At 43.7% G+C, this 27,243-nt stretch overlaps 1 protein-coding gene across 3 annotated transcripts; it reads right to left on the reverse strand.

The window, feature by feature from the left end:
• Positions 1–839: 839 nt before the first annotated feature.
• On the reverse strand, positions 840–25,654 carry LOC122845453 (rap1 GTPase-activating protein 2-like). Of its 3 annotated transcripts, none has more exons than XM_044141754.1 (26): positions 25,523–25,654; positions 25,068–25,370; positions 20,554–20,589; positions 13,951–14,035; positions 12,893–12,928; positions 12,409–12,456; positions 11,873–11,905; positions 10,536–10,826; positions 10,335–10,438; positions 9,995–10,073; positions 9,049–9,102; positions 8,886–8,969; positions 7,940–8,040; positions 6,921–7,050; positions 6,388–6,543; positions 6,216–6,287; positions 6,025–6,111; positions 5,505–5,651; positions 5,272–5,376; positions 5,100–5,191; positions 4,217–4,321; positions 4,058–4,145; positions 3,672–3,723; positions 3,526–3,596; positions 2,363–2,390; positions 840–1,953 (listed from the first exon to the last, which is right to left on the reverse strand). In XM_044141754.1, exons 2-25 carry the CDS (start codon positions 25,109–25,111, stop codon positions 2,382–2,384), a joined length of 2,109 nt encoding a protein of 702 aa, XP_043997689.1. In that variant the 5' UTR covers positions 25,112–25,370; positions 25,523–25,654; the 3' UTR covers positions 840–1,953; positions 2,363–2,381. The 3 variants fall into 3 exon arrangements, with proteins under 3 accessions (XP_043997689.1, XP_043997691.1, XP_043997690.1); XM_044141756.1 differs by lacking the exon at positions 25,523–25,654 and adding an exon at positions 18,710–18,888 and having other exon boundaries at positions 848–1,953; positions 2,363–2,393; positions 25,068–25,096; XM_044141755.1 differs by lacking the exons at positions 20,554–20,589; positions 25,068–25,370; positions 25,523–25,654 and adding an exon at positions 18,710–19,012 and having other exon boundaries at positions 848–1,953; positions 2,363–2,393.
• Positions 25,655–27,243: the final 1,589 nt, after the last annotated feature.

Below are 27,243 nucleotides of genomic sequence, written 5' to 3' on the forward strand. Positions count from 1 at the left end.
CCTGCAGAGAGCTGGGACCAAAGTAACAAAGGCTACGGACTCAAAGTGCAGATTCAGAAACTCTTATAGCTTCAGGTTCTCATGTCACAGTTTTCCTCTCAAGTTTGTTAGAGAGCATACATTGGATGATCCAGAAGATGACTGGGAGAATATCATATGGTCAAATGAAACAAAACATCCAAAGAACACCATACCTACAGTGAAGCTGGAAACATCATGCTTGATTTTTTCTGCTAAGGACCAGGACGACTGATCCGTGTGAAGGAAAGAATGAATGGGGCCATGTATCGTCAAATTGTAGGTGAAAACCTCCGTTATCATCCATCAGCAAGGGCATTGAAGATGAAACGTGGCTGGATCTTTCAGCCTGACAATGATCCCAAACACACCGTCAGAAGCATTTCAAGGTCCTGGCAGTCTCAGATCTCAACCCCATAGAAAATCTTTGGAGGGAGTTGAAAGTCTGTGTTGACCAGCGACAGCCCCAGAACATCACTGCTATAGAGGAGATCTGCATGGAGGAATGGGCCAAAATACCAGCAACAGTGTATGAAAACCTTGTGAAGACTTACAGAAAATGTTTGTTCTCTGTCATTGCTGAAAAAGGGTATATAACAAAGTATTGAGATGAACATTTGTTATTGACCAAATGCTTATTTTTCACCATATTTTGCAAATAAATTATTTAAAAATCAGACAATGTGATTTTCTGGATTTTTTTTCTCATTTTGTCTCTCATAGTTGAGGTATATCTATGATGAAAATTACAGGCCTCTCTCATCTTTTTAAGTGGGAGAACTTGCACAATTGGTGGCTGACTAAATACTTTTTTGCCCCACTGTAGCAAGCCAAATAAATAGATCCAAGGTAAACTTAGTTAGCAACTGTAGCTTAGTTTTCTAGTAGTGAATCAGCAATCTAAAAATTTAGCTTGCTAACATTTAGCTCCAAACTAAATATCACATTAGCAAGCTAAATAAATAGCTCGAAGGTAAATAATTAGCTAACAACTGTAGGTTAGCTTGCTGACTACATGTCAGCCTCTGAACGCTGCCGTTGACTATATTTGATGAGCATAGAAAGTACACCGGGCCCTGCGGAGGCTCTGTCCTGTCATACCAGCTGGAGGATTCCTTCCTGTTCCTCTCCACTGTCGCCACTTGGTCTAACTGGGTCACCGAGGAGGCGGGATCGCTGCAACAATTTGGTCCAATCAGCCGATGCCTTCTTACCAGTTGGCTTTGATTGATCTGTTATGATGAGTCTTGGTTCTGACTGTGTGTGGACCTGAACCGAATTGATCCGAACTGGATCTGGACTTACCTGGAATCTGAACAACTGTTTTTTCGTGTGACAGAACCAGTACTCTGGTGCTGAATAAAGAAACTGAACTGAATTAAAAACAGATTTCAGACATAATTCCAGTTTCTATTTAATTGGACCGTCTCTACAATTGGGTTTGGTTTGGAATGTTCCTGATTCTGGCCTCCAGAGGTCCTCAGTGAGCCTCACTGGTCTCACCCGGTCCACTGGACTCAATCAGAACCTGCTGCAGGGCGTAGCTACCCTGAGGAAGAGGAGGGTGGAGAAGGTCAACCACCTGGAAGGACAGAGCTGGATCCGATCTCCGACCTACTCGGTACCATTTCACTGATCTGTGAGGAAATCTCCTGTAACATTCCCTGAAAAGGAAATCTGTCCATGACTCCCTTCTTCATCCAGAAGGAAACAAGGAAAACAAAAAAAACGACGAAGCGTTCATTGGTTAAAATAACAGAAGTTGTCTGTAGTTAGAACTGGGTCTCCATGGTGGATCCACGGGTTTTAGTGACATCAGGCAGTACCAGCGGCGCATCAGGAACCAGGAAGGCGTTGGGAATGATGCGGTTCGGTCCAGTTCAGTCTGTCCTCCTGGTCCTGGTGGTGTGAAGGCAGTACCTCCATGTGGTTTCTCTGGAGAACAGACAGGAGGTCCAGATGAAGTTCTCATAAAACACCTGAAGACCTGCAGCTAACCTGCAGCTAACTTATAGCTAACCTGGAGCTAACCAGTAGCTAGCCTGCAGCAAACTTGAGCTAACCTAGAGCTAACATGCAATTAGCCTGCAGTTACCCTGGAGCTAGCTTGCACTAGCCTGCAGCAAACTTGGAGCTAACCTGCAGCTAACTTGGAGTCAGCCTGCATCTATTCTGAAGCTAATCTGGAGCTAAACCAGAGCTAGCCTACATGTAGCCTGCAGCTACCCTGGAGGTAGCTTGCACTAGCCTGCAGCTAACCTGCAGTTTCCCGAGTCCAGACTCAGGATTTCTATGGTGGAAAGTTAAACATCTAGCCTGAAACAGCTCTGAGAAGCGTACGTACCTCCCAGAACCTCCTGAGTTCAGTTTCCCTGCTGATAGAGAAGAGAGAAAAATCAGAAGAGTTTCAGATTGTTCAGTGTTCTCTTCCTGTTTTCCTTCCTGTGATCCAGTTTTCATGTTTAGCTGGTCTGGATCTGAATGTCTCCAGGCTTTCTGTAGACGTTCCTCACCAGTCCAGTTCAATCAGCTTCAACTAGAAAGGCTGGGAAAGTTTCAGGACAGGAGAATAAGAGTCATCATCTACCCAATCCAAGACCTGGTTCAGGACCGGAAAGGTCCATCATTCCTCAGTATATCATCCACTCTACAACAGGTCTGAAGATGACAACTCTGTAGGGATCTCCTTGCTGGAGATAATAATCATATTTTCTGTCTGACTTTATTATGTCAAGTTGAGTTCAGGAGTTTTTTAAGCCTCTTCTCAAACAGATCTAACCGGTTCTTCATCTCCATGTGCAGATCCTGTACGGTTCCTCCCTGATTTTAGTAATGACCTCAGGAAGGTACAAGGCGCTGCACTGATTGGCAGCAGACGGATTCACTGATTGGCCCAACAATATCTCAACTCAATTTTTAATCAGTGCTGAGTCCGTAGTGGTTGGTGAGACGGTAACTCCATGGTCCAGCCTTAAGGTCCAAAACATTTCTCATTAGTGGCAGAGAGAAGACAACATCAACTGGACGGGGCAAACCGTAATGAACAAATATAGGGAGAGATTTCAGCGACACTGTCCACCCTAAGTTACATCAGCTAAATGACATCAATGGAGCGTTGACCGCCTGCCCACATTCCAACATCCACACCCACATAGTGAAGAACCCACAGCCAATGGAGAGCGATCCAACTTAGCTAGAAGAACCAAACCAGACTTTAACCAGCTAGAGTCAGACTTGGCAATTCCTCCCAACAAACCAGATGGACATCCCAGCTGTCATTTTGACTGCTTCTATCCGGGATCTTGATCCGACACAGTTTACTGCTCAGGAGCATCGTTGGGTTGGGTGTAGATGGATCAGCAGCAGATCTGAAGCTGGGTGGAAAATCGGCCAAAGTCTAAAGATGAAACTCAGAAAAACCTTCAGAAAGCATGGAGCGCAATCAGGACCACCAGAGGATTACGAGTCTGGACCACAGGAAGGGTCGGCTCAGACAAACCGACGTACAGCAGCAGAGTGAGTCAGCTTATCGAAGCGAAACTTCAGGTTGGATCTGGGAGAGTTCTTGTTTTTCAGTTCTGAAAGAGGAAAATGAATGGGTCAGTGAGGAGAAGCGCAGGAATCTGGACATGATGAAGGTCGATGCACTGAACCTGTGGGGCTGCGGCAGACGATCAGCGGACAGGAAACTTCCGACGGCGCAGTCTGAGACAGACGGAGAAGATCAGGAAGTTTCCGAATGAGATCAAATCCACAGCAGAAAAATTCAAGACTATTCCTGATTCTGAATCCTCGTCAGAACACAAATGACCTCTGAACTTTCTTTTCACACCAACCTGAGGACCAGCCATGGAGGCTAATCCGGTTGGACCCAAATACGACCATAAGGTGAGTCAGAACCCATCCAGTTTAGTCATAAAAACTGATTCATAACCTCTGCCAGGTTTTCCTGGGAGAACAGCTTCTGTTCTCCACTCCAACCAGCCCAGGCTGTACTACAGCTACAACCAATCAGCTGAAGGTTACTGATTAGTCTCACCAGGTGAGCATCGTCAGAGGGAATGCTGAAGCTGCAGGTACTGGATGTTGATCTGGAAATCTTACTGCTCTCCTTCTTCGGATGAATCCTGAAAACACAGAAACTTTGTTGTTGCTGCTTTGCTCAAACAAAAAAAAAAAAAGACAGATTAAAGCTCACCTGTCCCGTTGTCCCGCCTCTGGAGAGCTGGGATTGGACGGCAGCTCAGACCTCACCTCCAGCATGGGGTGGGAACAGTCGAAGCTGCGCTGCTCACTGAAGAGGCTGACACAGCAAAGAGAGTTTAACCAGAAGAACAACTGAGCCCGGTAGCTTCATGCTAAGGATATCTGCTAACAGCTGAGATGAGAAATGACATAAACTGGATTTAGCCTCAAAGATAAACATGGAGTTCCTCAGGGCCACAAGTGAGCATTCCTAGCTAAAACAGTTGCTCTAATCCTAAAGCACTAATCATAAATATTGTCTAATGCTAAGGTGCTTCATTGAAGCTAACACTAAGGTGCTAAATCAACACGGTATTCAGCGGAAGCTAATGTTAAAGCACTACACCAAAACATTATTTAGCTGAAGAAAATGCTAAGGTGCTATGTCAACACAGTATTTTGTTGAAGTTAATGTTTTAATTAAATGGATAAAAAAAGAGAATGTGAGGAGAGGAAATGGAACTGCAGTGTGAACATTCTGCAATGATTTCAAAATAAGAGCATAAATTTGAAAGTATCAGCAGCCAAGTCAATTAGCTGTTTAGAATTTACCTGGAAAAATTATTTAGGGGAAGCTAAATGTGCTAAATATTTTTTTTTTTTAAACCACTAAACAGAAAGCTAGTTCTGCTCTTAGTGCATTAGCGTATTAGCAGCTCAGGGTTCTGTTCTAGGCCCTGTTTTTATTTATTCTCAGATGTCAGGTTCTATAAAATCACTCGCTTTGCAGATGACGTGACAATTTTCTGAGCAAACTGCGTTAAATTGCCTCTGAGTTTTTCACAGTATTTATTCAACTTCCTTCGGGTCATCAGAAAGGTCGTTGCCGTGGTTACCTCCTGTGGCTGTGTTTGTCTGTCTGGCTGTCGATGCTCAGCAGGCGGGGGAACAGGCCTGAGCGCCGCTTCACCGGAGACTTCATGTTGCCCTGGCAACAGAAACACAAAAACAATCCAGCTGCTAACAGCTGCCAAGCCCCGACCGGAGTGTTGGACCGGTTCTGCTCACCTCAATGCTCAGGTGGGCCAGACCGCCCCCACTTAGACTGGTGGGCAGCCCCGCCCCACCGCGCGACATGGTTTCCATGGATATGCTCCGCCCCTTCATCGCTCTCTGAAATGAAACAGCAGAAATATTTAATTAAGATTTTAACCAGCTAAACTCCTGTACTGGTCTCCAACAAAAAGTCAGACGATCAAACTGGGATGTGAGAGTAAAGCTGAAGTGACCTTCAGACTGACCTTGATAGACTCCAGCAGCCCTCCGTGGGCGTGGCCATTCTCACCCCGGCCCTCTTCCTCCATGCCCGAGCCCAATCCCAGCATGCACTGGGAGCGTCTGTGCAGCTCGTCCAGCAGGCCGTCCAGTAGGGCGGAGCGGGTCCGCTCCTGAGAGGGAGGGAAATAAAACGAACCGATTCACTCCAGATAAACCCGACTGCTGGCGGATGCCATGGGAAAAGATTTGGAGTTAAAAAAGTATTTCATCTGAAAAACATTTTTGAAACAAAAATGGTTAAAACTGAAATAAAAAAATATTTTGACACAACAAAAAAACTATTTCACAGTGAAAATAAATTTTAAACAAAACTAATTTTTAAACTGAATAAACATTTGACCCTAAATCAAAAAAATATTTGGCTGAAAAAAATTCTGAACAAACTTTATGGCCCTATTTTAACTCCATAAGACCCCGCTAAGAGACTGAACCCTGTCAGTGTTTTCCAGCAGGCCGAGCGAGACGGCTCCCCCTGCTGGTTACCTCCAGTCGGGCGAAGCGTTCGCTCTTGTAGGAGGCCAGCTCCGCATTGATGAGCTTGGTGAGAAGGAACTGTCTGAACTCTGGACCCTGGAAAAGAAAAACACAGATGAGACCGGTTCGGTTCAGGTGTTAGAACGTGACCCGGTACGATGTAAGAACTCAACCTGGTTCGGACCAGATTCCTAGCTCACCTTCCTGAAGATGGCCGGGTTTGGTAGCGGTGGTCCAAACGGCGGGACGTCTTCTCGCGCCGTGACAGAAACCTACCAGAGGTTGGAGAAGCAGGTTCAGTTCTGGTTCGGTTCTCCACGATCCAGATGGACTTTGGTTGGGTCGGTAGTCTGGTTCGGTGAGACCTCCTACCCTGTAGGTGGCGCTGTCCGAGTGCGTCTTCTCCGCCTGCACCAGGATGAAGGCGTGCAGGAAGTTGGAGGCGATCATGTCGGGGACAAAGGGCGTGGCTTCTTCCTGGAACACCACCGCCACGATGTCATTTCCTATGTGGCGTTTCCTCTGCAGCTGAGCGACAGGTAGTGACATGTGCGAAGCGTTAGTGCTGAAAGTTTAGCGACCAGCAGGGGGCATTGCAGTCTTGAAAACACTGAGTCAAACTGAGCAATCTGGGTCCATTTTTATGTGTTTTTATGTGCCATAAAAATAAACATTAAAAGTTCAGTTTTATGATTGAAACACTCAGCCTCCCCTCTTCTCGTGCTACCCTGGGCAACTGCCTGTATCAAAAGCATTCAGGCAATAACTACAGCTCTGATAACCTTTCCTGAATAAACAAAACCAATCAGAACAAACTAAAACCAACCAGAACCACAGAGATCCATACTCCTGTCCTGTTTTTATTTCCTGAGTTTTCCTGGACTCCTGGCAGTTTTCCCTTCTACCTGCTGTGCGTCTCCCTCGGTGAACGGCAGCTTGGTGGAGACGTGGAACATGACCTCTTGACCTCTGTAGATGGTGTAGACGGAGTGGGACCCCGTCTGGCCGTGGGAGACGTCCAGACCGCCCCGGAACCTGCGGACAGGAGGGTGAGAGCTGACTGGACCGGCCCGGTTCCACCAAGCCCAAAAGAACTAGCCGGTGAACAGAACATGACATGGTTTCAGTATCTATTCCTGAAGCTCTAGAGAATCCAAATACGGACGGTTTTCAATTTCTGGTAAAGATGAAAAAGTTTAATTTGGATGAAAATTACAACAAATATGAAAGTTTAGGTTCCAATGAATCCATTTAAATCCCAAATGACAAAATTATTTCTAATAAATGTTTAATGTCGAGTCAGTTTTAAGAAGCAGTAGTTGGCCAGTAACTAGTTTTACCCGAGTAACTTAAACAAAAAGTATTTCTACTCTGCTGCGACAGACTGGCGACCTGTCCAATGTGAACCCCGCCTCTCGCCTGGAACTTAAGCCAGGGATTGGGACCAGCAACCCTCCCGACCTCATTAGGGACAAAGGGTGAATAGAAAATGGATGGATGGATGGATTTCTACTCTGACTTGAGTCAAATTTCCATGTGCTGGTTGAAGAACAAACTTGTTTTAACCCAAAAATCACCAGACACACAAATGCACCTGCAGTTTATGATATAATCTTTACGTTGAAAGTAATTTTTTTGTAATTACATTATTTATGTGAATTATTTTTATTTTGGTCCTTAAAATATCAACATTTCCACACAACGGTATATTTTATCTGCCTGATGATGTCATTTCTAAGCATTAAATGATGTGTCAATCTGTGCTTTTCCTCTCACCTGACTCATTTCCTGGACGGTTTCTCTTTATTTTTACTCGACTAACTTTGTCATTATTACTCTGTGCTGACCTGAGATCAGATTTTGCTGCTCTGAACAGAAACTCCACAGTTTTGTCGTCCATTGTTCAGTTTGTGGCGCTGCTCACCCCTTAAAGTCCTGCAGCTCCACCGTTTCTCCCAGCAGCTGCAGGAACTCGGAGAAAGCCGGAGACTCCTGGTTGTTGGTGAACAGTTCCTCCTCTGACACCTGCACAGGTAACAGCCGTCACAACCAATCACAGATCACCTCAGGCACAGCTAGAGGTTACGAGTCAAATGTTTCCTCAGGAGGCAGAAAAACCTAAAACATGATTTTATTCTTCAATTTTCACATAGTAACTTCTACATTACTATAGGAATTATGTAGAGGTTAATTCTACAGAACTTCTATGATTTATAAAAATAAATCACAAATAAAATAGTAATATAAAAACGTAATGTACAAAATAAAATTCAAATAATTAAATAATATGAAAAACAAATAAAAATACTGTATTTCAAGCAAACAAAACACAAATAAAGATATATTGAAAATAAATAAAATACATAAAATGAAAGTAAAATAGAATACAGATAAAATTCTAATAAAATACTTTGTTGATCCCTTTGTCTAACTGTGTGACCTTTTGATATGTTGCTACAATTTGGCATTAAATGTAGAATCATAATTTTTGATTTGGACATTTTCACTCCCTGATGCTTTTATTATGTCCCATTGACTTACACCTTTCATTTTGGAAATTAAAACAAGACTAATGTAAGCGATAAACCTGAACACAGAACAAAAAACAAAGTAATTTTGTTCAACCAGAATTCATTAGAGTCTCTATAGCTGCAGCGCCTCCTGGTGTCTGGGTGGATAAACACACAAACTGTGGGATGAAAATATTTCTGCATGGAGATTCATAGATAAAGTTAATCCTATGAATGTTCTGATCTAATTTATTTTTTCCCAGCTGAATAAACATTGAATCTAGAGTTTGGTTAATATATTTTTTTTCTGATTTTTTTTTTTCCAGTTATTTTGGGCGTCAATGAAAGCAGCAGCCTGACCTGACCAAAGCGCTGGTAGACGACGCCGAACTTGAAGGTGTTGTTGACTTCGTGTTCGTCGTAGTTGACGATGAGCTGAGACGCCTGCGGGCGGAGAGGACAGCGTCAGGTGGACAAGTCTCAGCAGGAGCAACCGAGAGGAGAACGAGGAAAACGAGCTCACCTTGGGGTAGAGGACCGGACTGAACCGCAGGGAGGCCGCTTCGTCGCACACAAGCTTCAGGACAAACAGGTCCCACCGTTAACTTTCATCAGCATTAAACTCCCACAGGTCAGTGTGAAATGCTTCATGCAGAACGTCTGTTAGCCTCAGAAATGTTTCAAATCATATTAACCTGCATTGTAACGAGATATTCACCTTCTACATTTCTGTCAAAGAAAACAAAATGAGGCAGTTTTATGTGTTTTACTGCCATTTTATAGCAAAATCAACTAAATATGTTAACTTCAGTTGTTATAAAAATGCTATATATCAAATATGATTTCAAGAAACAGCTTCCTAATATGACAGCTTGAAATTGGGCCTCTGTCTCTTTAAGAAGCTCCTGCTTTCTCTCAAGCTCCGCCTCCAGGAAGTCATCCTAACATGGCTCCTATTAATCCTTTAACCTTTTTACCAGCGTTACTCTGAGCAGCAGCTCCTCTTATAATCTCAGCAGATGTTTGCTAATTGCTGCTGGCTAGTTTGAAGGAGCTGAGTGGGGCGGAGCTGCATCTTGAAGGCGGGGCTAGGTCCACCCAGACGTATTAACAGCTGAATTGTTGCCATGGAGATTAAAGGATTTCTTAAACATAAAAGAATCAAAGCAACAGCGCAGGTTTGATTTAATGAGGGAAAAACATTAAAACGTGAATTTTACATGCTACCGGCCCTTTAACTGAATTATTTGTCTTTAGTTAGACTTCAATGCAGAGCTGTAATTTCTAGAGCAGCTCTTAATATTTGAGAGTTTGAGAGATGTTTTATAATGTAAAAGCACTTAGAAATGCTTTATTGCTAAAATGTACTATACAAATAAAGTTTGACTGATTGATTTGAACGGTTGTCTTTTTAACTACAGGATCAGGAAGTACTTTAGAGGAGAACAGGAAGTGAGGTGTGTGGACACCTTGGCCAGCTCCGGAACGCTGGGGATGTCCGGCAGCTCCGCCAGAGATAATCTGTGGTACACGCTTTTCAGACGAGACCTGAAGCAAACACAAGAAACAAACCTGGATCCAGTGGAACAACACTGCTTTTGAAACTTTAACTAGACCCAAAGCAGTAATGAGAGGGTCCAAAAACGCTACAAACTTTAACTACAGTCATCAGTAAGTCGATGTGGGCCGAAAGTTTTATCAGAATAATTTGTGGTACAATTGTGATCTTGATAAACGTGACGATAATAACTACTTACTGCATCTTTTGAGGTGACTATAACACTGCAGCAATCCGGTTCCTGTGTTTACCTGATGATGACGTGCAGTTGTTTGTGTTCCTTCTCCTCCTCGTGTCTCACAGACAGCAGCAGGTTTCCCAAACTGCTGACTGGGCAGAAGAAGTTCAGATGTTCCTGAAAGGCAGGAAGAAGTTGGAGACCGAAAACTGAAACTGCTGCAAACCACCAAATGTTTTAACACGGATTTATTTCATAAGACATCACAGCTCACCCTGCCCAGGAAGTGGTTCCTGTACGCGCGTGCTGCCTCGTTGGTCTCCTCCAGGTGATACCCATAATCCCCTGGGGCAGAACCTCCTGCCTCCTTTGTTCCTCCATCCTCTACCTCCGCACCGCTGCACTGCAAGGAGGAAGGGGGCGGATCCTGAATGGGTGGAGCATCAGGAGGCGTGGCCTTAGGAAGCGGGTCCTCTGAAGGGGGCGGAGCCTCTGGATCCTCTATCCAATAACCTCCAAACTGCGGCAAGATGACCTGCGGGTACGGGGCGCCCCTCTCCAACACCTGCAGTCCACATGTTTCTGTCACACCTGGAGGAAACGCCGAGCTACCTGCTGCTGCATTGTCATGGTAACGGCTCTACTGTTATTACTACAGCATGGTTGTCATGTTACGGTTTCATATTTTGAATGTTCAGAATAAACTTCTTTACTTTTCAACTGTTTCCATCGTGTTTTAAGCGTCAGGTCAAAAGTTCAGATGAAATATTATTAGTATTGGAGTCAGAGTGGACCCAAAAAACTGGAGTTCATTTTCAACAAAAATCTCAGAAATCTTGAGATTATTATCAGAAACTTTGTAGAAAAAAATAGGACATTTCTAATTTGAGAAGTTGAAAATTTCCAAAAGAGAAAATACTGAGAAACCCAGAAAAATATCAAAAGTAGTTTTTTCTAGTAAATTCTCAACTTTTGAAGCTCAAAAATTGTAGGGTTTTTTTCTAGAAAATTTCTGTTTTTTGTGGAAATTTCCTCCTTTTTTCTTATGTACAATGGCCTACAGAAGTATAATATGATAAATTAGTATTAATATGTGATTTGAGAATGTTTGTTTTCTCACCTTTGTGTTGCTATGTGGTATATTTTTTTAATGTAGTTATCTTTTGCATAGTTTTTTTTTCACATGTGAAATATTCACAATTCAAAGCAATAGTTCATGTGCAATATCAATCTGTGATTATCTATGTGTTTGTTATATTGTGAACATTTGAAATATTAAATCACAACTTCATGATTTTTTTTCATGAAACCTTAAAATAAAGTCAATTTATGTAAGTATTTTCATTTAAACAGCTGAAATGTTGGAAAGTCAAGTTTAACTTGTCCTGGAAAAATTAACTAAATCTTAGATTTTACAGCCATAATAACAAAATACGTCCAAACTGTAATTTGAACTTTGATAGAAAAAAATTCTGCCCAGATGTTTTTTGGAAACCATCAGAATATTAATAAAACTGCAGACAGAGTGAAGCCGTCCCAACAGCCTCAAACTCCTGGCAGGAATCAAACCCACAACCTTTGGACTGGAGGACAGAGATGTCTGAGTCTCACCTCTTCGATCCTGGGATAAGGAATGTAATCGTCCTGAAACAGAGACAGAGGCGTTTCAAACATGGCCGACATCGCATGTGGAATATAACAGCTTCAGTTTCACTTCCTGTAAACGTCTGACTGAATCCACAGGTTCACTTTTATTAAACCAAAGACAATTAGATGTTAAACTGAGGGAAGCAACAAATCCACGTGAACAGCAACAGTGCGGACATGCAACTTGGGTTGCCGAGGATGATGATGATGATGATGAAGGTGAAGATTGGAGCGACTTCCTGTCAGGAACAGAAACGTCCTGCTGATCAGACGCTCATCTGGTTTTACATCAACATGGAAAGAAACATGGGACCTGAGCTGGACGGACGTGGGGACAGACGGGTGGACGGACATGAGGACAGGAATCAGGACAGACGTGGGGACAGACAGGTGGACGGACATAAGGACAGGAATCAGGACAGATGTGGGGACAGACAGGTGGACGGACATAAGGACAGGAATCAGGACGGACGTGGGGACAGACAGGTGGACGGACGTGCCTTCTGTCTCAGAGGGACTGTCTTCATCTCAGCAGCTTCTGGTACTTGCTGGTCCGCAGTCGGGAGAGAAAACAGGACGAAATTATTCTGATGGGCCAATAAAAGCATTTTATTCAGAGTCGGAACCAAAACCCAGCAGAACTCTGTATTTCAGTCCGAGTGAGACATCTGTTGTTTGTCCAGAAGTCGCTCTTTGCTCCTCAGTCTCTCTGCTGTGCAGCATCTCTGCCCTCCTCTTCCTCACCTGCCCTTTAATTTATTTTATTGTTTTGATGAAAAATGCTACATTGAGATATTGATTTGTGATCAACAAACCAAACTTAAAGGCTCCACTTCCTCCTAACTTCTTCAGTTCTTCTGTTTTTCTTTCTCATTTCTTCTTCTGCAGATGATTTGTGATGTTTTATAAAGTCTCCTCAGCCTGCCTGCGTCTCTAAACATTTAACAGAACCATTGGAGGGATCCATGCGAATTAAAGTCTTACCTCCATCTTGTCCATCATGTCGAAGAAATGAGCCGACTGCAGACAGAAACAGGTGAACCAGTTCACTGTCAGGACAAACGCTTCAATTTGTTTAAACTGCAAACGTATTTAGGAATCACTGAGAATGAAACTGGAGGATGTAACATCAGAACCGAATCAGAACTGGACCGGGTTTACAGCCCCGTGTTTCTGTTGCTCGTCAACAAGAACAAACTGGGGAACGAAGGACGGATTTTTATCCGTTAGGATTTCAGGATGAGAATAAAGCTGCTGATTCTACCGGACCTGGACTGATGACATCACAAGAGGCACAAGAATGGGCTGACCAGGTGAGCAACATGGCGGACATGTCACCGTCCACAGACCTGAACAGGGACTGTGAAGCTTTGGTGATACAACAGGGTCGATGTTAGGTTTGACCTCTGACCCAAGACGGACACCGGATGGAGCAAACTGGTCGCAAACCATTAGAGAAATGCTAGCAAATTGGCAGCAAATTCAAGTTAGTGACTTTTAGTCAAGATGTGACTAGTGACAAATCTAGTGAGTTTAATTTGTTTTATCAGGCGTCAGCCCAGCTGAACTGCTGTAACCAATAGGAAAGTTCAACTGCAGTAGCCACCGTTCAACCCAAAGAGGGCAGCACCGAGGCATTTTTAGGCTAATGTTGCAGAAATAAATAAATTTACACTAAAATGTCACAGTTTCCCCAGAAACATAAAGATAGTTCCCTTATTAACCAATTTATACAGTTTGTCAGCAAAACGAGTTGATTTGGTTTATATAAACATGTGGCTGTAAATAAAATTGTTCATAGAAACGTCTCCAGTGTTTCTAAAGTTGGATTTATTCCTCTAATGGAGGAATATGAACCAAACATCCAAATAAAGAGGAAAACACTGACGGATGTGGAGTCTGATCAGCTGCTTCCTGTGATGTCATCAGAGCTGTGAAGTCACCAAACCTGTAGGTTTCATCTGGAATAACAGATCTAACAGAGAAACAGGCAGACAGGCTAACTGAGCCTGAGCGGGTCTGGAGGGAGCAGCAGGTGTTACCTTCATGGTGGGCGGCGCCGTGCGGGGGGGCGACGGGGGGCGATCCTCCACCGGGACATTAGGGAGGGTCAGCTGGTCCTGTTTACTGCAACACAGGAAACCATCATCAGAGACGCCGCGTCTTCATCAGCAGAGAATGAGGATGATGACGAGCTGGCTAGAGATGAAGGTCAGCCTGACCTCTGAGGAGCCACCTGATCACGTCTCAGGTGCCACTCGTCAGACTCGTCAGAGAATCACCGCTTGACCTTGGTAACGATGAGTCATGATTCAGACTCTGATCAGGCTGGATTCTGATGAGTCATGAACTCGATTTTACCACAGTTCTGACTCATGGCGACAGACCAGACCCAGCTGGTTCTGGTTCTGGTTCTGACTCCAGGTCATAATGTCCATGCAGAATCATTTCCTCTCAGTGTGAAACACATGGACTGACCTCTCGGGGTCAGAGGTCAGCCTCTGTTACAGGGCGGAGTTGGGGAGGGGCTAAAGTCAGACTTTCTGACCCGTCTCATCCTGGCCTAACAGAACCTTGAAGAACCCAGACAAACCAACAGGGAGCATTATGGTTTAAAAATCAACCAAATGCAGATGGAGGCGTGGAGACCGCTAACTAAAAAGCTAGCTACGCTAACCCTAAAGAACTGATCATATACATTAGCCCTGCTAACGCTAACATGCTATACCACCATGGAGCTCAGCAGAAAAAGTGGTAATTTCAACCACCTGTCAATAACACATGTGCTACAACATAGCATATCGCCCCCTACATGATTAAACATGTCATTGCACTCCTTCTGTACTGTTTGGGCCACAGGAAGTGATTCTTTGGACCTTTCAGTTTTCATTATTCATTTCAGTTTTATAGTTGTTGAGTTTTGCTAACGCTTAGCATAATTGGCCACAGTAATGCTTTGGTCAGAAAAAACACAGAACAAAGGTAGGATTGAATTATTTTACCTCATTCCTTCATGTGTTGTATTGTCATTTGCTCAATAAAGAGGACATGAGGAGAGGAAACAGAACTTCACCAACATCAAAATAAGAGCATGAACATAAACGTCTACTATACCACTTGACCCAAACCTCAAAACAGTTTAGAAAACAACAAAGTAAATTCACGCTTTAGAATTCATCTGGAAACATTTAGGTGAAGCTAAGTACGCTAAACACTTTCAAATTTAGCTACTAGTGGATTAGCATAACTGCGCCTGTTCAGATCAAAACCGTGGATTCATCCTCAAATATCTGCCCCTGATCTGATCACTGCTGCCGCTATGATACTTTAGACCCATTCAGAACCAGAAAGAACCTCCTTCCTGTTGACTTTTTCCAGAAACCTCTGCTGCTTCACTTCCTTCTCTCTGCCTCTTAAGGCTGAACAGTTTGTGTTTGTGTTGTTCCTGCTGTCTGAGTGAGGGCTGAAGGTTCGACCGGCTCCAGCTCTGCACAGCAAACACAAAGGTCACCAGGAGGCGGGAAGGGACAGACGGACCCTGCTGGGAGAGAAAAGGTCACCAAGTGAGGCGCCGTGGCATTTGGACCTGATCTCAGCTGGAGAACAACACTGAGACCAATAGCTGGAATAACTTAAGATAGCTTTTGACAGGCTAATGCTAGGCTAGCCAAGGCTAATGCTAGCCTGTCAAATGTTAAAGCTAGCCTATCTGTGCTAATGGGCAGCAGTGGAAGAAGGCAGTCCAGTGGTTGACCAGACTAGGCATGCTAGCCTCTATCCTCCAAAGCTAACAGTAGCTAGTGATGTGATGTGATTCTCTTGGCAGCGCCGTTAGCGAACGTTTATCCTCCACGATGAGAGGAAACCTGATCCTGTTGCTGAACGGCTGAAGGTGAATGAGTTAGTTTCCGTTGGTGAATGTTTCCAGCAAAGATGCTCATTAACGTTTGACCCTGGAGCTCCTCCTGGTTCCTCTCACTCCAGTTAGCAGGTCAAAGGTCAGCTGGAGAAATGAAGTGGGTTAATACCTACTGATGGTGCTCTACTCTGAGATAATTGGGGGCTTGACTTTTCTTAACGAGCTAATTTGGATCAAACTAAAGCAGGGAATTAATTATCAATCTGGAGGTTGGTTCAAGTAAAACCCATCAAGCCTGAAAACCAAAAATAAAATATTGGAAACATTCTGATTAATTGGCAGACAGGACGGAGCAGAACATGGACTCAGATCTTTCAGGAAGGTTTTAAAAGCAGAATCTGTTCAGTTTCAAACCAAAGTGGTGAAATGTGACGGATGAGAAGCGACGGCGCCTGTGAGGAACCTGCAGCGCTGCTTCATGACTGCAGCAACACGCTGACAGCAGATCAGAAAACCTGCAGCCGCCTAGAGGAGAAAAACCATCTGAGTGGAAACATTTCAGCCCAAACGACCTTCTGACAGACAGAACCTCCCGTAAATAACAGGATTCCTGCTGGACTGTAACACACCCCTCTGATCTGCCTGGAGACTGATACGAATCCACCTTCACCAGAACCACAGCACCTCCAACTGGACTCATCGTCCAACAACAGAGCAGCAGAGCCAGCAGCTTTAGAAGGAAAGTACTCTTAATTATTTTTTATGTATAGGGCCATTTTATAGCCCAATCCAGTGACTGTTAGCTTCAGACGCTATGAAAATGCTGTATATACCAAACATGACTTAAAACAAATTTGACCTCACATCATATCTGATGTCTTGAAATTGGCCTCTGTCTCTTTAAAATATAACTAAACTCCCTGAGGAAAAGTTTCAGCAAAGTGGGCGGAGCCAAGAGACCCAGAGGGGCGTGGTCAGGACGAGAGAAGACCTGTGGCCAAATCATCCACTTTGTTGCTATATTTAGTTCTGTAGCTGGAGGAAGAACTGAGACGGTTTAAGGCAAAAATTTTTACTCTCAAATACTAATGCTAGTCTATCCAGGGCTGAATTTAAGATAAAACATTCAATTTGGACACTTTGTCAGCAAAAAAGTAAAGTTGGTGGTTTGTTTCATTTCAAAAACCGTCTTCTCTTTCTGACACTCAGCCCTCAGGAGGTCATCAGAACACAACGATCCTCCACAACGTTGTTCACACCAGATGCATGGCAGACAAGATGGAGCAGAACAGTTCTTCATTACATTGCACCAAGAAGTTCCACCTGTGTGTCAACTGCTGCTGCCACTAGTCTGCAGGAGCAGATCAAACTTCGGGCTGCAGCTGGAATTGTTACGCGGTTCAACTGAACAAAGGAACAAGAACCCAGCATGGCAGCAGAATGGTCTTAAGCCCAGCAGATGATTTTATCCTGGTCTGACTGGAAACCAGAGACGCTCCGTCTCCATTATCACTGGTCAGAGTGAGGTTTCATGTTGCTTTGAGACTGCAGTCTCTCTGCTGTGGGCAGTAAGAGTGAATGAGACATAAGATATAAACAAAGCAGCAACAGACAACACTCTGCCATCTTCCACTCTGCACTCACGACGCATGCTGGGTTCCCCAAACTGGTGGAAACTGGTGTTGACTCTCAGCAAAACACCAACATGTGAAGAAACCAGTTGAAGAACGAGAGCAACATGAGTCTTTCCCCTGGCTCTGCAGATTGAGGTCATTTTGACTGCTGACAGCTCCAGAAAATATAAACATATGTAGATTGTTGCTGCTGTCACTAACAGAACGGCACTGATGAAAACAACGAGAGCATCTGAAGCAGAAGCCGCCCTCGCTGCAGAAGACGTGTCGTCGGCACAGAAACACGACTCAGCAGCGACCGCGTGGAGCGGACCAGACAGATGGCAGCGCAGCCGCTTGCTGCCACCACTCTGGTGTTTTTTATAGAACAGCTCCTAACAAGGCAAGTGTAGGACACACAGCGACCACAGGGGGCGCCACTCAAACTGGAATCTGGATTGTAACTTTCTAAGTATTGTGGAAGAAATTTTATGTTCCAACAAGAAATAAACACCTGAGAGCATCTTAACCCAACAAACTTTAATGTATTTATTTTAGTTTTTGGAGTTTGTCACTGGATTCCCTGAGAGCAGAAAGATCCAAATGATTCAAATGATCCAAATGATTCAAATGATCCAAATGATTCAAATGATCCAAATGATTCAAATGATCCAAATGATCCAAATGATTCAAATGATCCAAATGATTCAAATGATCTAAATGATTCAAATGAGCCACTCTCATTATTAGTAAAAGTCACTAATTTTCAGGAGAGAAAGAACGCTGCTGCTTTCAAACATAACAAACACACACACACACACACACACACACAAACATGACAAACACACACTAACATAACAAACACACACACATCCCAACATACACCCACACACACACTAACAGTACACACACACACACACACACACACAGTCTGGTCCAGGTCTCAATCCGTCCACTAACGTCCTTTCTCTCTGCATGATGTCCTCTGTCCCAAAACTTGACATAAAGACCAACTCTGAGCCAATCAGCAGGCTCCGTCTGATTTAAGGAGACGTGACCCGACTAGTGAGCAGCAGCACAAACAGATTCCTGCTCTTTAAGGTGGAAATGAGCTTTTATCTGATTCAGTGAAACGTTTCAAATTCTGGCTCCTGTGAAGCTGTCAACACGTTGCTGTCTCTGTTTACCTTCAGGGGACACAACTGTCCGTCCACTCAGAGGACACACGCACACATGCAGACGCTTCACACTAATGGATCTGCAGCCTGCCGATCCTCTGCAGAAACAACGTAAACAAACGTGAGTAGATGGAGTAAATGTGAGACTCACCCCTGGCCGTGTGGCATCGCAGAGTTGCCGTCGGTTACTGAGCATCTCACTGAGATCTAACAGAGCAGCACCGCTCTTCCTCCTCCTCCTCCTCCTCCTCGCTGCCGTAATGTCAGGGACCAACAGGATTACGGAGCCGTAATCAGTCAGAGGAAGGCAGATGGAGGAAAAATGGAAAACTGACGGGAGAGGAGGAGGAAGAGGAGGATGAAGCTGTCAATAATTTCTGTTACGGCTCCGACTGAAAGCTAGTGGTAGTCTGTTAAAAAAACAGGAAGGGACTGAAATAATTTTCTGTTTGCTTCAATATTTAACATTTATATTTATTTATGTTCCCTTTTATCACCTTAAATGTGTTTGTAATTTTTTCTCAAACTTATTAACGATTGTCATTCTGATATCAACCAAAGTGTGATTTAACTGATTTATTAATTTTGATTAATATTCCTTTATTTTTATTTATTTTTGGTCAGTGTTTACCAAAAACACTGGATTTGTATTAATTTCATTTTAGGAAATAATGTATTAATTATTTAAGTTAAGCTCACTACTGCTTTTTTCATTTATTCACTTCATTTTCTTTCGGTTGGTATTTATTTATACCAACTGAGTATTTATTTATTCTGCATTGTCAGAAAAAACACAACTATTGTCTGAGCAAACTGCTGTGATATGTAATAAAAATTCAACTTGACATTTTTTTTCACTACGATAAATTTAAATAAGTGAGATATTGCAGTTCGACTACATTAGCTGATTATTTTTAACATTTCTACAAACATCATGCAAACATTTACTGACCCTGTGGTTTATTGATTGATCTGCTCCATATTTATCTAATTTGTGGTGATTATTTTTAGCTCTCATGCTAGCATGCTAGCAACTCTCCAGCAGTGCTGTGTCTCTGCAGACCAGAGGTGGCGCTAGACTTTTGGTTGCCAGTCGTTTTGACAGACGGCGTAAAAACAATATCATAATTTATTTGTCCCCGTCAGTATTTAAATATTAATAATAACGGCACGCTAAATCTGAGCAGAACGTCTTCATCCGGCTGCCTGGGTCCAGCGATGAAGAGGACGAGGATCTTCATCAGTGGCGTCTGACCCAGAGCGGCTCCCAGCAGGTTCTGGTGGACAGAAAGGAGAGAGCGCTGCAGGAGGTCGCTGACCTTCCCCTCAGACACGTCGCTCTGCTCTCACACCAGAACTTCCTCCGCCTGCTTCCCCCTTCTGGGAAGAAAAAGCTTAAAATACGGATCATGACGAGCCGGGCAGCGCGGGTAACAAGGTCACCATGGCAACGTGAACACCAAACCCTGAAGATAAGATCCTGAAGGAAAACTGTTGACTTCAAACCAGGAAGAAAACATGAAGCCTTGAAGCAGAAGGCAGGAAGTAGGAAGGTCCAATAAGGACACTGCTTCCTGTACTGAGGGAGGATAGATGGACTGACCCCTGACCTGTAGTGACCCCAGACCCCATGAACACTCAGCTCCAGGTTTGGTCTGGATCATCCTTAAAGGACCGGACCGTCCTGAACTGAGTCGGACATGTTAAAGGAGGATTTCTGTCTGCGTATCCTTCCTGAGGATAGACGGTTCTGGTGTTGGTCGGGTCCCTGAGTGTTTCGGTTCTTTACAGTTGAGGATTTATTCCAAACTGAGCAGAACCGAGGACACGGAGCGTCCGCCATAGAGCCTTGGGGAACACCAGCACAGAAAGGAGTAGATGACTGGACCGACCAGAGCAGTCCTGGATCTGATGGAGTCCAGTTACTGTCACTTCCTGTTAGCATGTGGACGGTGCTGAATCTGGACCGGATCAGAGGAGTGTGCTGGTACTCACCGGGCTCTCAGTGCGCTGACCGTCGACTTATCAATCCTGCAGAGACACAGAGAGGAGCAGCCGTTAATGGACGCCGCTCTCGTCCGGTCCTGATAACGATCAGAACCGTTATCAGCTCAGAACAATACAGAACAGCATCTCCGAGGAGGAGGAGGAGATTTACTGCTGCGTTCTCCATTAACCCTGGTAACCTGAGAGGGAGGTGTGAGCCCAGAGCTTCACAGCAATAAAACACCCGTTTATTAAAGCGCCGCCACGGCGATGCATCACACATCAGCTTCTGGACTGAAGGAGAAAGGTGCCATAAAACACACGAGTCAAGGAAACGAACAATGTGGGACGGTTGTTGGTTTCTGGCCACGAAATGTTAAAAAAACAACAAGCGTCTTTAAATGTTTTTTCTGTTTGATCATCCACACATATTTAAGTTCAAACCCACTAAACCCCAAATCAATCTTTATTTGTCAAGGATGCAGAAACTGCAAAACATTCGACTGTGACGGTGGATTAACGACATGATGCATCAAAACCTTTTTAAAGTTTATTTTTGCTGGAAATGTTTCCGTATTAGTGGGAAAGTTTTGTCTGCTGAGGCTTTTCATCCTCCGCTAGCATCAAGAAGAATTTGCAGAAAGACTTTGTAAGTTTCTCTTCTCTACAGAAACGACGACACAGCAAAGCGCTAAGTTTAAAATAAAACTTTATGTGATACATAAATTCATTGGATGTTCATGTGACGTCCTGGATGTTGCTTTGCTAGCTGTAGCATCGTGCTAATGTTAGCTCTGTGTGCTAGCTGTTAGCTTCCTTAAGACAGACCTGTACTGAGTGTTTTGAATATTGTTACTACATTAACAGTTTGACATTGTTTTTTTCTGTTCTGATCCAAACACTCTCAGTGACGTTCTTGGCGCTAGCATTAGCTAGCTCGCTAACTATCCTGAGGCCTGGATGGACAAGTCCAACGTTGTTCATGACTTTTAATCAGTTTGGGAATAAAATATTTCTGCAATGTGAGATAATCGCACCTCGGCTATCAAACTACCAAAATGGCCGAACGACCGGTCACAGTGGGACGCTCTGTGACCTCTAGGGGGCGCACCAAAGTGACGGCACAAAAACAAGGAGCCTAACTAGGAACTCGGACCAAAACACAGTTCAGCTTTGTATAGACCTCTGTTCCAATAGGAACAGGAATCTAACAGCATGATATATCAACCTTTAATGTTACATGAAAGAAGTTCTCAATGTTTACGGCAGGGGATCATTTCTAATCTGGGGAATATGAAAACCAAACCAGAACCCAAACTGAGGCTTCTGGGAAAATAATGTCAGTTTTCTGCCATCGTCTCTTCCTGCATTGATAGTTGGAGGCTTCAGTTTCTAAAGGCTTCACATGTCGTCGTGATGTTTTGGTTCCTCACTGTCTTTCTTAGAACAAAACAGGAACCAGAGGATGAAGAACCTTCGCTGAGTCGACACTTTGTGGCTGAACTTAAAGAAGCGAGCGGCCGCTGGCGGCTGTAAACTGCTCCCTCCTCCGCCTCAGGCTCCTCCTGCATTATTAAAGACAGAAACTATCAGCCGGCTCCGTCTAAACGCTGGATGGATGGATGGATGGAAATATGGAGAGAAATTAACATCTGATTCCTCAAACAAGCTGAAATCAGGTGAAAATGAGAGAGGAAGTTTTGTGGAAGGAGGAAGGTGGGGGAGCGTGGATGATGCTGCAGGATTCAGCGACGTGTGTCCTGATCCCAGTCCTGACAGATCGACTGAACCAACAGGATTTACATTCCTGGCTGCTGCTGCTCTCCTCTCATCCAGACATGCGTCGCTCTGCTGACGGCTCACAGGAAACCCAAAGAGTGACGGCGAACAGAGGAGGAAGCAGCTGCAGCATCGACAGACGCTGCAGGCTGACAGAGTAGATATGCTGAGGTTCAGGTAGACAGAGGGAAGGTTCCCCATTTAAAGATGGAGAACCAGGAGGTTCTAGAGACAGAACCCTGGTTCTGTCATCAGTCAGACAATAAACCACACTGAGATTATTCATCTAAACACCTGATAGTTCAATACATTTGGTCCGATTTGGACCTAGAAGATCTGGCGTTTAGTTAACATGTTTTCCCTGAACATGTGTCTTTTCTCTCTGGGTGTTCCGGCTTCCCTCCTCACTCCATCACCACGATTTAATCTGGAAGGTCCAGAGTCTCTGCTTCAACAAGTGGATCGTTAGCAGGACTCAGCAGAACGCTAAACCGGTTTCTATCAACATTTTTTATGTGCATTTTCATGCATCGTATTAGAAATGGTTGATGGAATTTGAAATTATTGCCTCAATCCTGAAAAAGAATTAAAGAGGAGATGGAAAGTATTTAGTAAATGCCGCCTTCTACTGGTGGGTCTGTGCCTTACCAGAGGCCCCAGATTCAGAGGAACTTCCAACATGGCGGAGTGAACTCCATGTGCTCCACGCTTGTTAGCAACATCTACTTCCTGTTTATCACAGCCATGCTTTGCGTACGGCCTGTTGATTCGCTCCAAAATGGAAACACAAATTCACAGTTTCTTTTTTTTTCTTTTTTTTTTTAAAGATTTGCTCAAATGAACTCACTTTGGACACTAATGGGCTTAATGGTCTCTCTAAAGGGGGTGAAAACTTTTCCACACAGTTCCAGGTTGGTTTGAACAGCTGCTGTCCCTCAGGAAGTGAACATTAAATTAAATTTCTCTGCTTAGCTTCCCTGGCCGGCTTTTAGGATGGATTTAACCTCTCAGGTTATTATCAGGACTCCTCATCAGCTCTGGGGAAAAGTGTGCTGATGTTTATCCAGGGAATCCTCTGGCTCTGATTTGCCTTTTTACCGTCTTTATAATCCAGCTCTAATAGGATCTGAGTCGTTACTGAAGGAACCTTTCGGGGTGCTAACTGGTCAACTATAAGCTCACTAATAAATGTCTGAATAAACTGTAACAACAAAATCTATAAACTCCTACTTTTCTAACTTCTTGCAGCAGCTGGTTGTACTGCAGCGTGAGTTTAAATGTTCAGATTCAGTTTCTTCCAGAGCTGAATTGTTGTATTTTTATACATTATAATGTACTGTTTGCTCCATGGATGTCACTTAAACAACACAAATGTCTGCATGGTTTGATCAACACCTATGCTAGGCTAATATCTTATTGACATGTGGATAAAAAATCTGCCAACACATGACATACATGGATTTAACCCGTCACTGCAGGATTCGAACTGAAATGACGCAACAATCTCAGACTACGCCGCACTGATGAGGATTCACTCACATCGGCATGCTGGATGCATGAAACTGAAACTAAAGGCTTTCCCTACTGCCTGATTTGGCTGATTATTATCTGTCCACTAGGGGCAGAGCATTGTACAAATGATCCAGTGCAAAATTTTTTTAAATACTTTAAATAAAACACAGTAACTTAGAAATAATTTTTCCGCACGACGTAGAAACTTACATCAATAATAATTGAGTACTGATTAAAAATAAATATTTACACTTTTATATTTTCACTTGTAACCTGGGAAAAACATGTTTATATATTTTTTAACTTGTTTGAAGAATTTGTGGAAAATTCGTGGATTTTTTTTTTTTTAGCTTTTCTTAAATATTCAAAAGGAAAAGCAGCTTGGGAAGCTGTTATACTTCAATACAAAGCTGAGAGACAAATTATTGGTTGACTTTTGCAAATTAGCCAATCCAGGAACACCATTTATTTTCCTTGTTGCTTATTGGCTGAAGCCCTAACATGACATTAGCTTGTTCTGAAAGATGATTTCCACAGAGAGTATTAACATGAAGGTATATTTAGTGTTTAAAATGTTAAAATAAACAGTTCAAAGTGTTTTTAGAGGAGGTCTGAAGTATTCCTGAGGTTCACTGTAGATTCCATCCCAGGTGGTTCGTTGTTAATTAAACCAGTGGAAAAAGAAACAAGATGGCAACAGGATTCTTTTTAAAGTATGACATTTTGTGAATTATGTGACATAAATAGAACCAGTGAGTTTAGTTTAGAGGTTTTCCATTGAGACATTCCTGACTGAGGCTGTTTATCTTTAACTGCGTTGGTTCTTTAAATCAATATTTAAATCTCTCTGTAAAACATTAGCATCTGAGTTAATATTTATATGAAATAATTTTTATCTGAAATTCTATCTTTAATGTTTTCTAGCAGGTCCTGGTTCTGCTCGCCTGTGGTCCGGTTCTGCTGGGCTCTTTGTGTCGGAACAAACCCGTTTAGGCTCCTGACAGCAGAAAGTTGCTGATTAACTGCAGCCCAGCAGAACCGCGTCCAACCAGAGAAGAAGTAGTTAGGAAAACGGATTTAAGCTCCTTCATTTACGGATCTTGCTGAAACTGTGATGTCATAGTGATGTCACTGCCATGCAGATGAGGCAATCAGCCTGGAAAGCATTGAAAGTGTGAACATTTTAGATAATTTTTGCTCCGTCTGGAACAATGAAACAAGCTGAGGCTCACCATCCAAAGCCGCCGAAGGACACGCTCCTCTTCCTCCGCAGCATGGTTCCTCCTCCTCCTCCTCCTTTGTCTCCTCTTATTGTGTCGGGTCCTCCGGCTCTCCTCGCCGCCGCCTCATCTCTCCTCCTATAAATACTCTCATCCCGGCCACACGCTCCTCCGCCTCCTCCCTCTGCGTCTTCCTCCTCCCGTTAATGTTTCCCTCTTCCTCCTCCTCTTCCTCTCATCGGTTGGCAGCACACTGAGAGCCTGGGGGGCGGCAGGGCGGGGGGCATCAGCCCTGATGGAGAGGAAGCCTGAAAACTTATCCATAATGGATGGAGATAAAAGGAAAGAAACATTTCAGCTTACATAACTCAGACTGCAGCCTAAAGCTCACAGATTTACACATTTAATCACGGAGTTAGCTCCCAGGAAAAAACATTTTATTGTAACCTAAATAAACATTCACACACTCATCTGTGAGGTAAATGTCTCTGCTGCGGCCGATGAAAAGCAGACATTTCTTCTTGTTTACAGAGTTCGGCTAGCTTGAGCTCTTCTCCGTGTCTTTAACCGGTTCTGACCCGGTCCGTCCCGGCCAGATCCGTCTCCGTTAGCGGATCCTGCCCGGTTCCTCGCTGTTTTTCATACCCACTCAGCGGTGGCACAAGCCCGGACCAGGCCGGGTGGAGTCCATTTGTTGGTTCACAAATTGATGATTCAAACCTTTTTACCAATTATGATGGAAGAGCAAACAGCATCAACAACAAATATACCGAGTACAGGTGGCATTCAGCTAATCGGCTAATTTTTACTAACATTGGATAGGTTTAGCGCCCTTAGCTTACCCTGAATTAATTTTTCAGCCCTGTGGAGGAAGATATAACACGTTGTGGTTGAATTTAGTGCTTTAACATTAACTTCTGCTTTATTGGTTGAGCACTTAAGGCTTAATGGAACTAATGTTTAAGATTAGTGCTTTAGCGTTAGCGCAGCTAGCTTTTTAATTAACAGTGGTCACCCGAGGGAATACATGCTGACATGCTCAGGCCAGCTTCAATCCTCAGAAGTCTGCCGGAGGTCCGTGCAAATGTAAAGTTCTACGATCGCCTACTTGGTGTCGGACAGCAAACTGCTCAAACTGTTTCATATGTGACACTAGGGTGACCAGATTTAGATGTACTAATTTGCCATACAAAGAAACCTGGAATGGAGTAGTGGAAAGGAGTGGCAATGTAATCACAATGCACTGTAAGCTATGTAATGTGTTTTGAGGCAGTTGACCAAAATCCCGGACGATTTTGAAATTCCCCCCGGACATTTTTTTTTAGGTCTGAAAAGTAGGACATGTCCGGGAAAAAGAGGACGTCTGGTCACCCTGTGTGACACTGACCTGATGATGCTGAGTCCACAGCAAGTTACAATAAGGATGTGAAGCATGACTGCCATTCTCTGTTCAGAACTCTACCCTGGAGAAAAAACAGGCGAGGCGCCCAACTAGCTCCTCAAACTGGCTAGCATCCATTTGGATTGTGGGAAATTAAGGAATCTGTTATGAAAATACAGCCTATCGGTATACTCCAGCATGTGGGAACCTTAAACGACATAATCAGAACATCGGCCGCAGCTCCTCTCAAACCCCACACCTTCCCACAATCCCACCCATATTCACACACACATAATGAGGAACACACTGCCAGTGGAGACACATCCAACCAAACCAGACAGTAACTGGCCAGAGGGAGACTTGAGCATGGAGAAATGGCTTTCGAGGCAGGTTGTTTCCTTTGAGGTGGTTCAGGAGATTTTTCAGGGTCGTTCCATGGAGAGGAGACCCAGAATTCCCAGGAGGGACAATGGACCTTCAACGGTATTAGTGAAGTTCCAACCAGAAACTTCATGGGAAGTTTATTAGGATTTTATATGAAAGAAATAAGAGTTTAATTGTGAAGTCAAAGCAAAATGATGGTTTTAAAGAAGTTTTCCTCCAGTGATCCAAGAGGGAGATGTTGGCCCAGGCTTTAACTGGGTCTCTCCTGGCCTCAGAGATTCAGAAATCTTGGTGAAGGAAGACCAGGGTGGAAGGTCAACCTCGGCTCCTGGAGTTCTCCAGACCACTGGATGTTACACCTGTAACATCTCATAGTAACTTATGTTCCCGTCTTGATATTCCTCTCAGGTTTGGACTTCTGAC

Source organism: Gambusia affinis, linkage group LG15 (assembly GCF_019740435.1).
Source record: "Gambusia affinis linkage group LG15, SWU_Gaff_1.0, whole genome shotgun sequence".
Classification (NCBI taxonomy): domain Eukaryota; kingdom Metazoa; phylum Chordata; class Actinopteri; order Cyprinodontiformes; family Poeciliidae; genus Gambusia; species Gambusia affinis.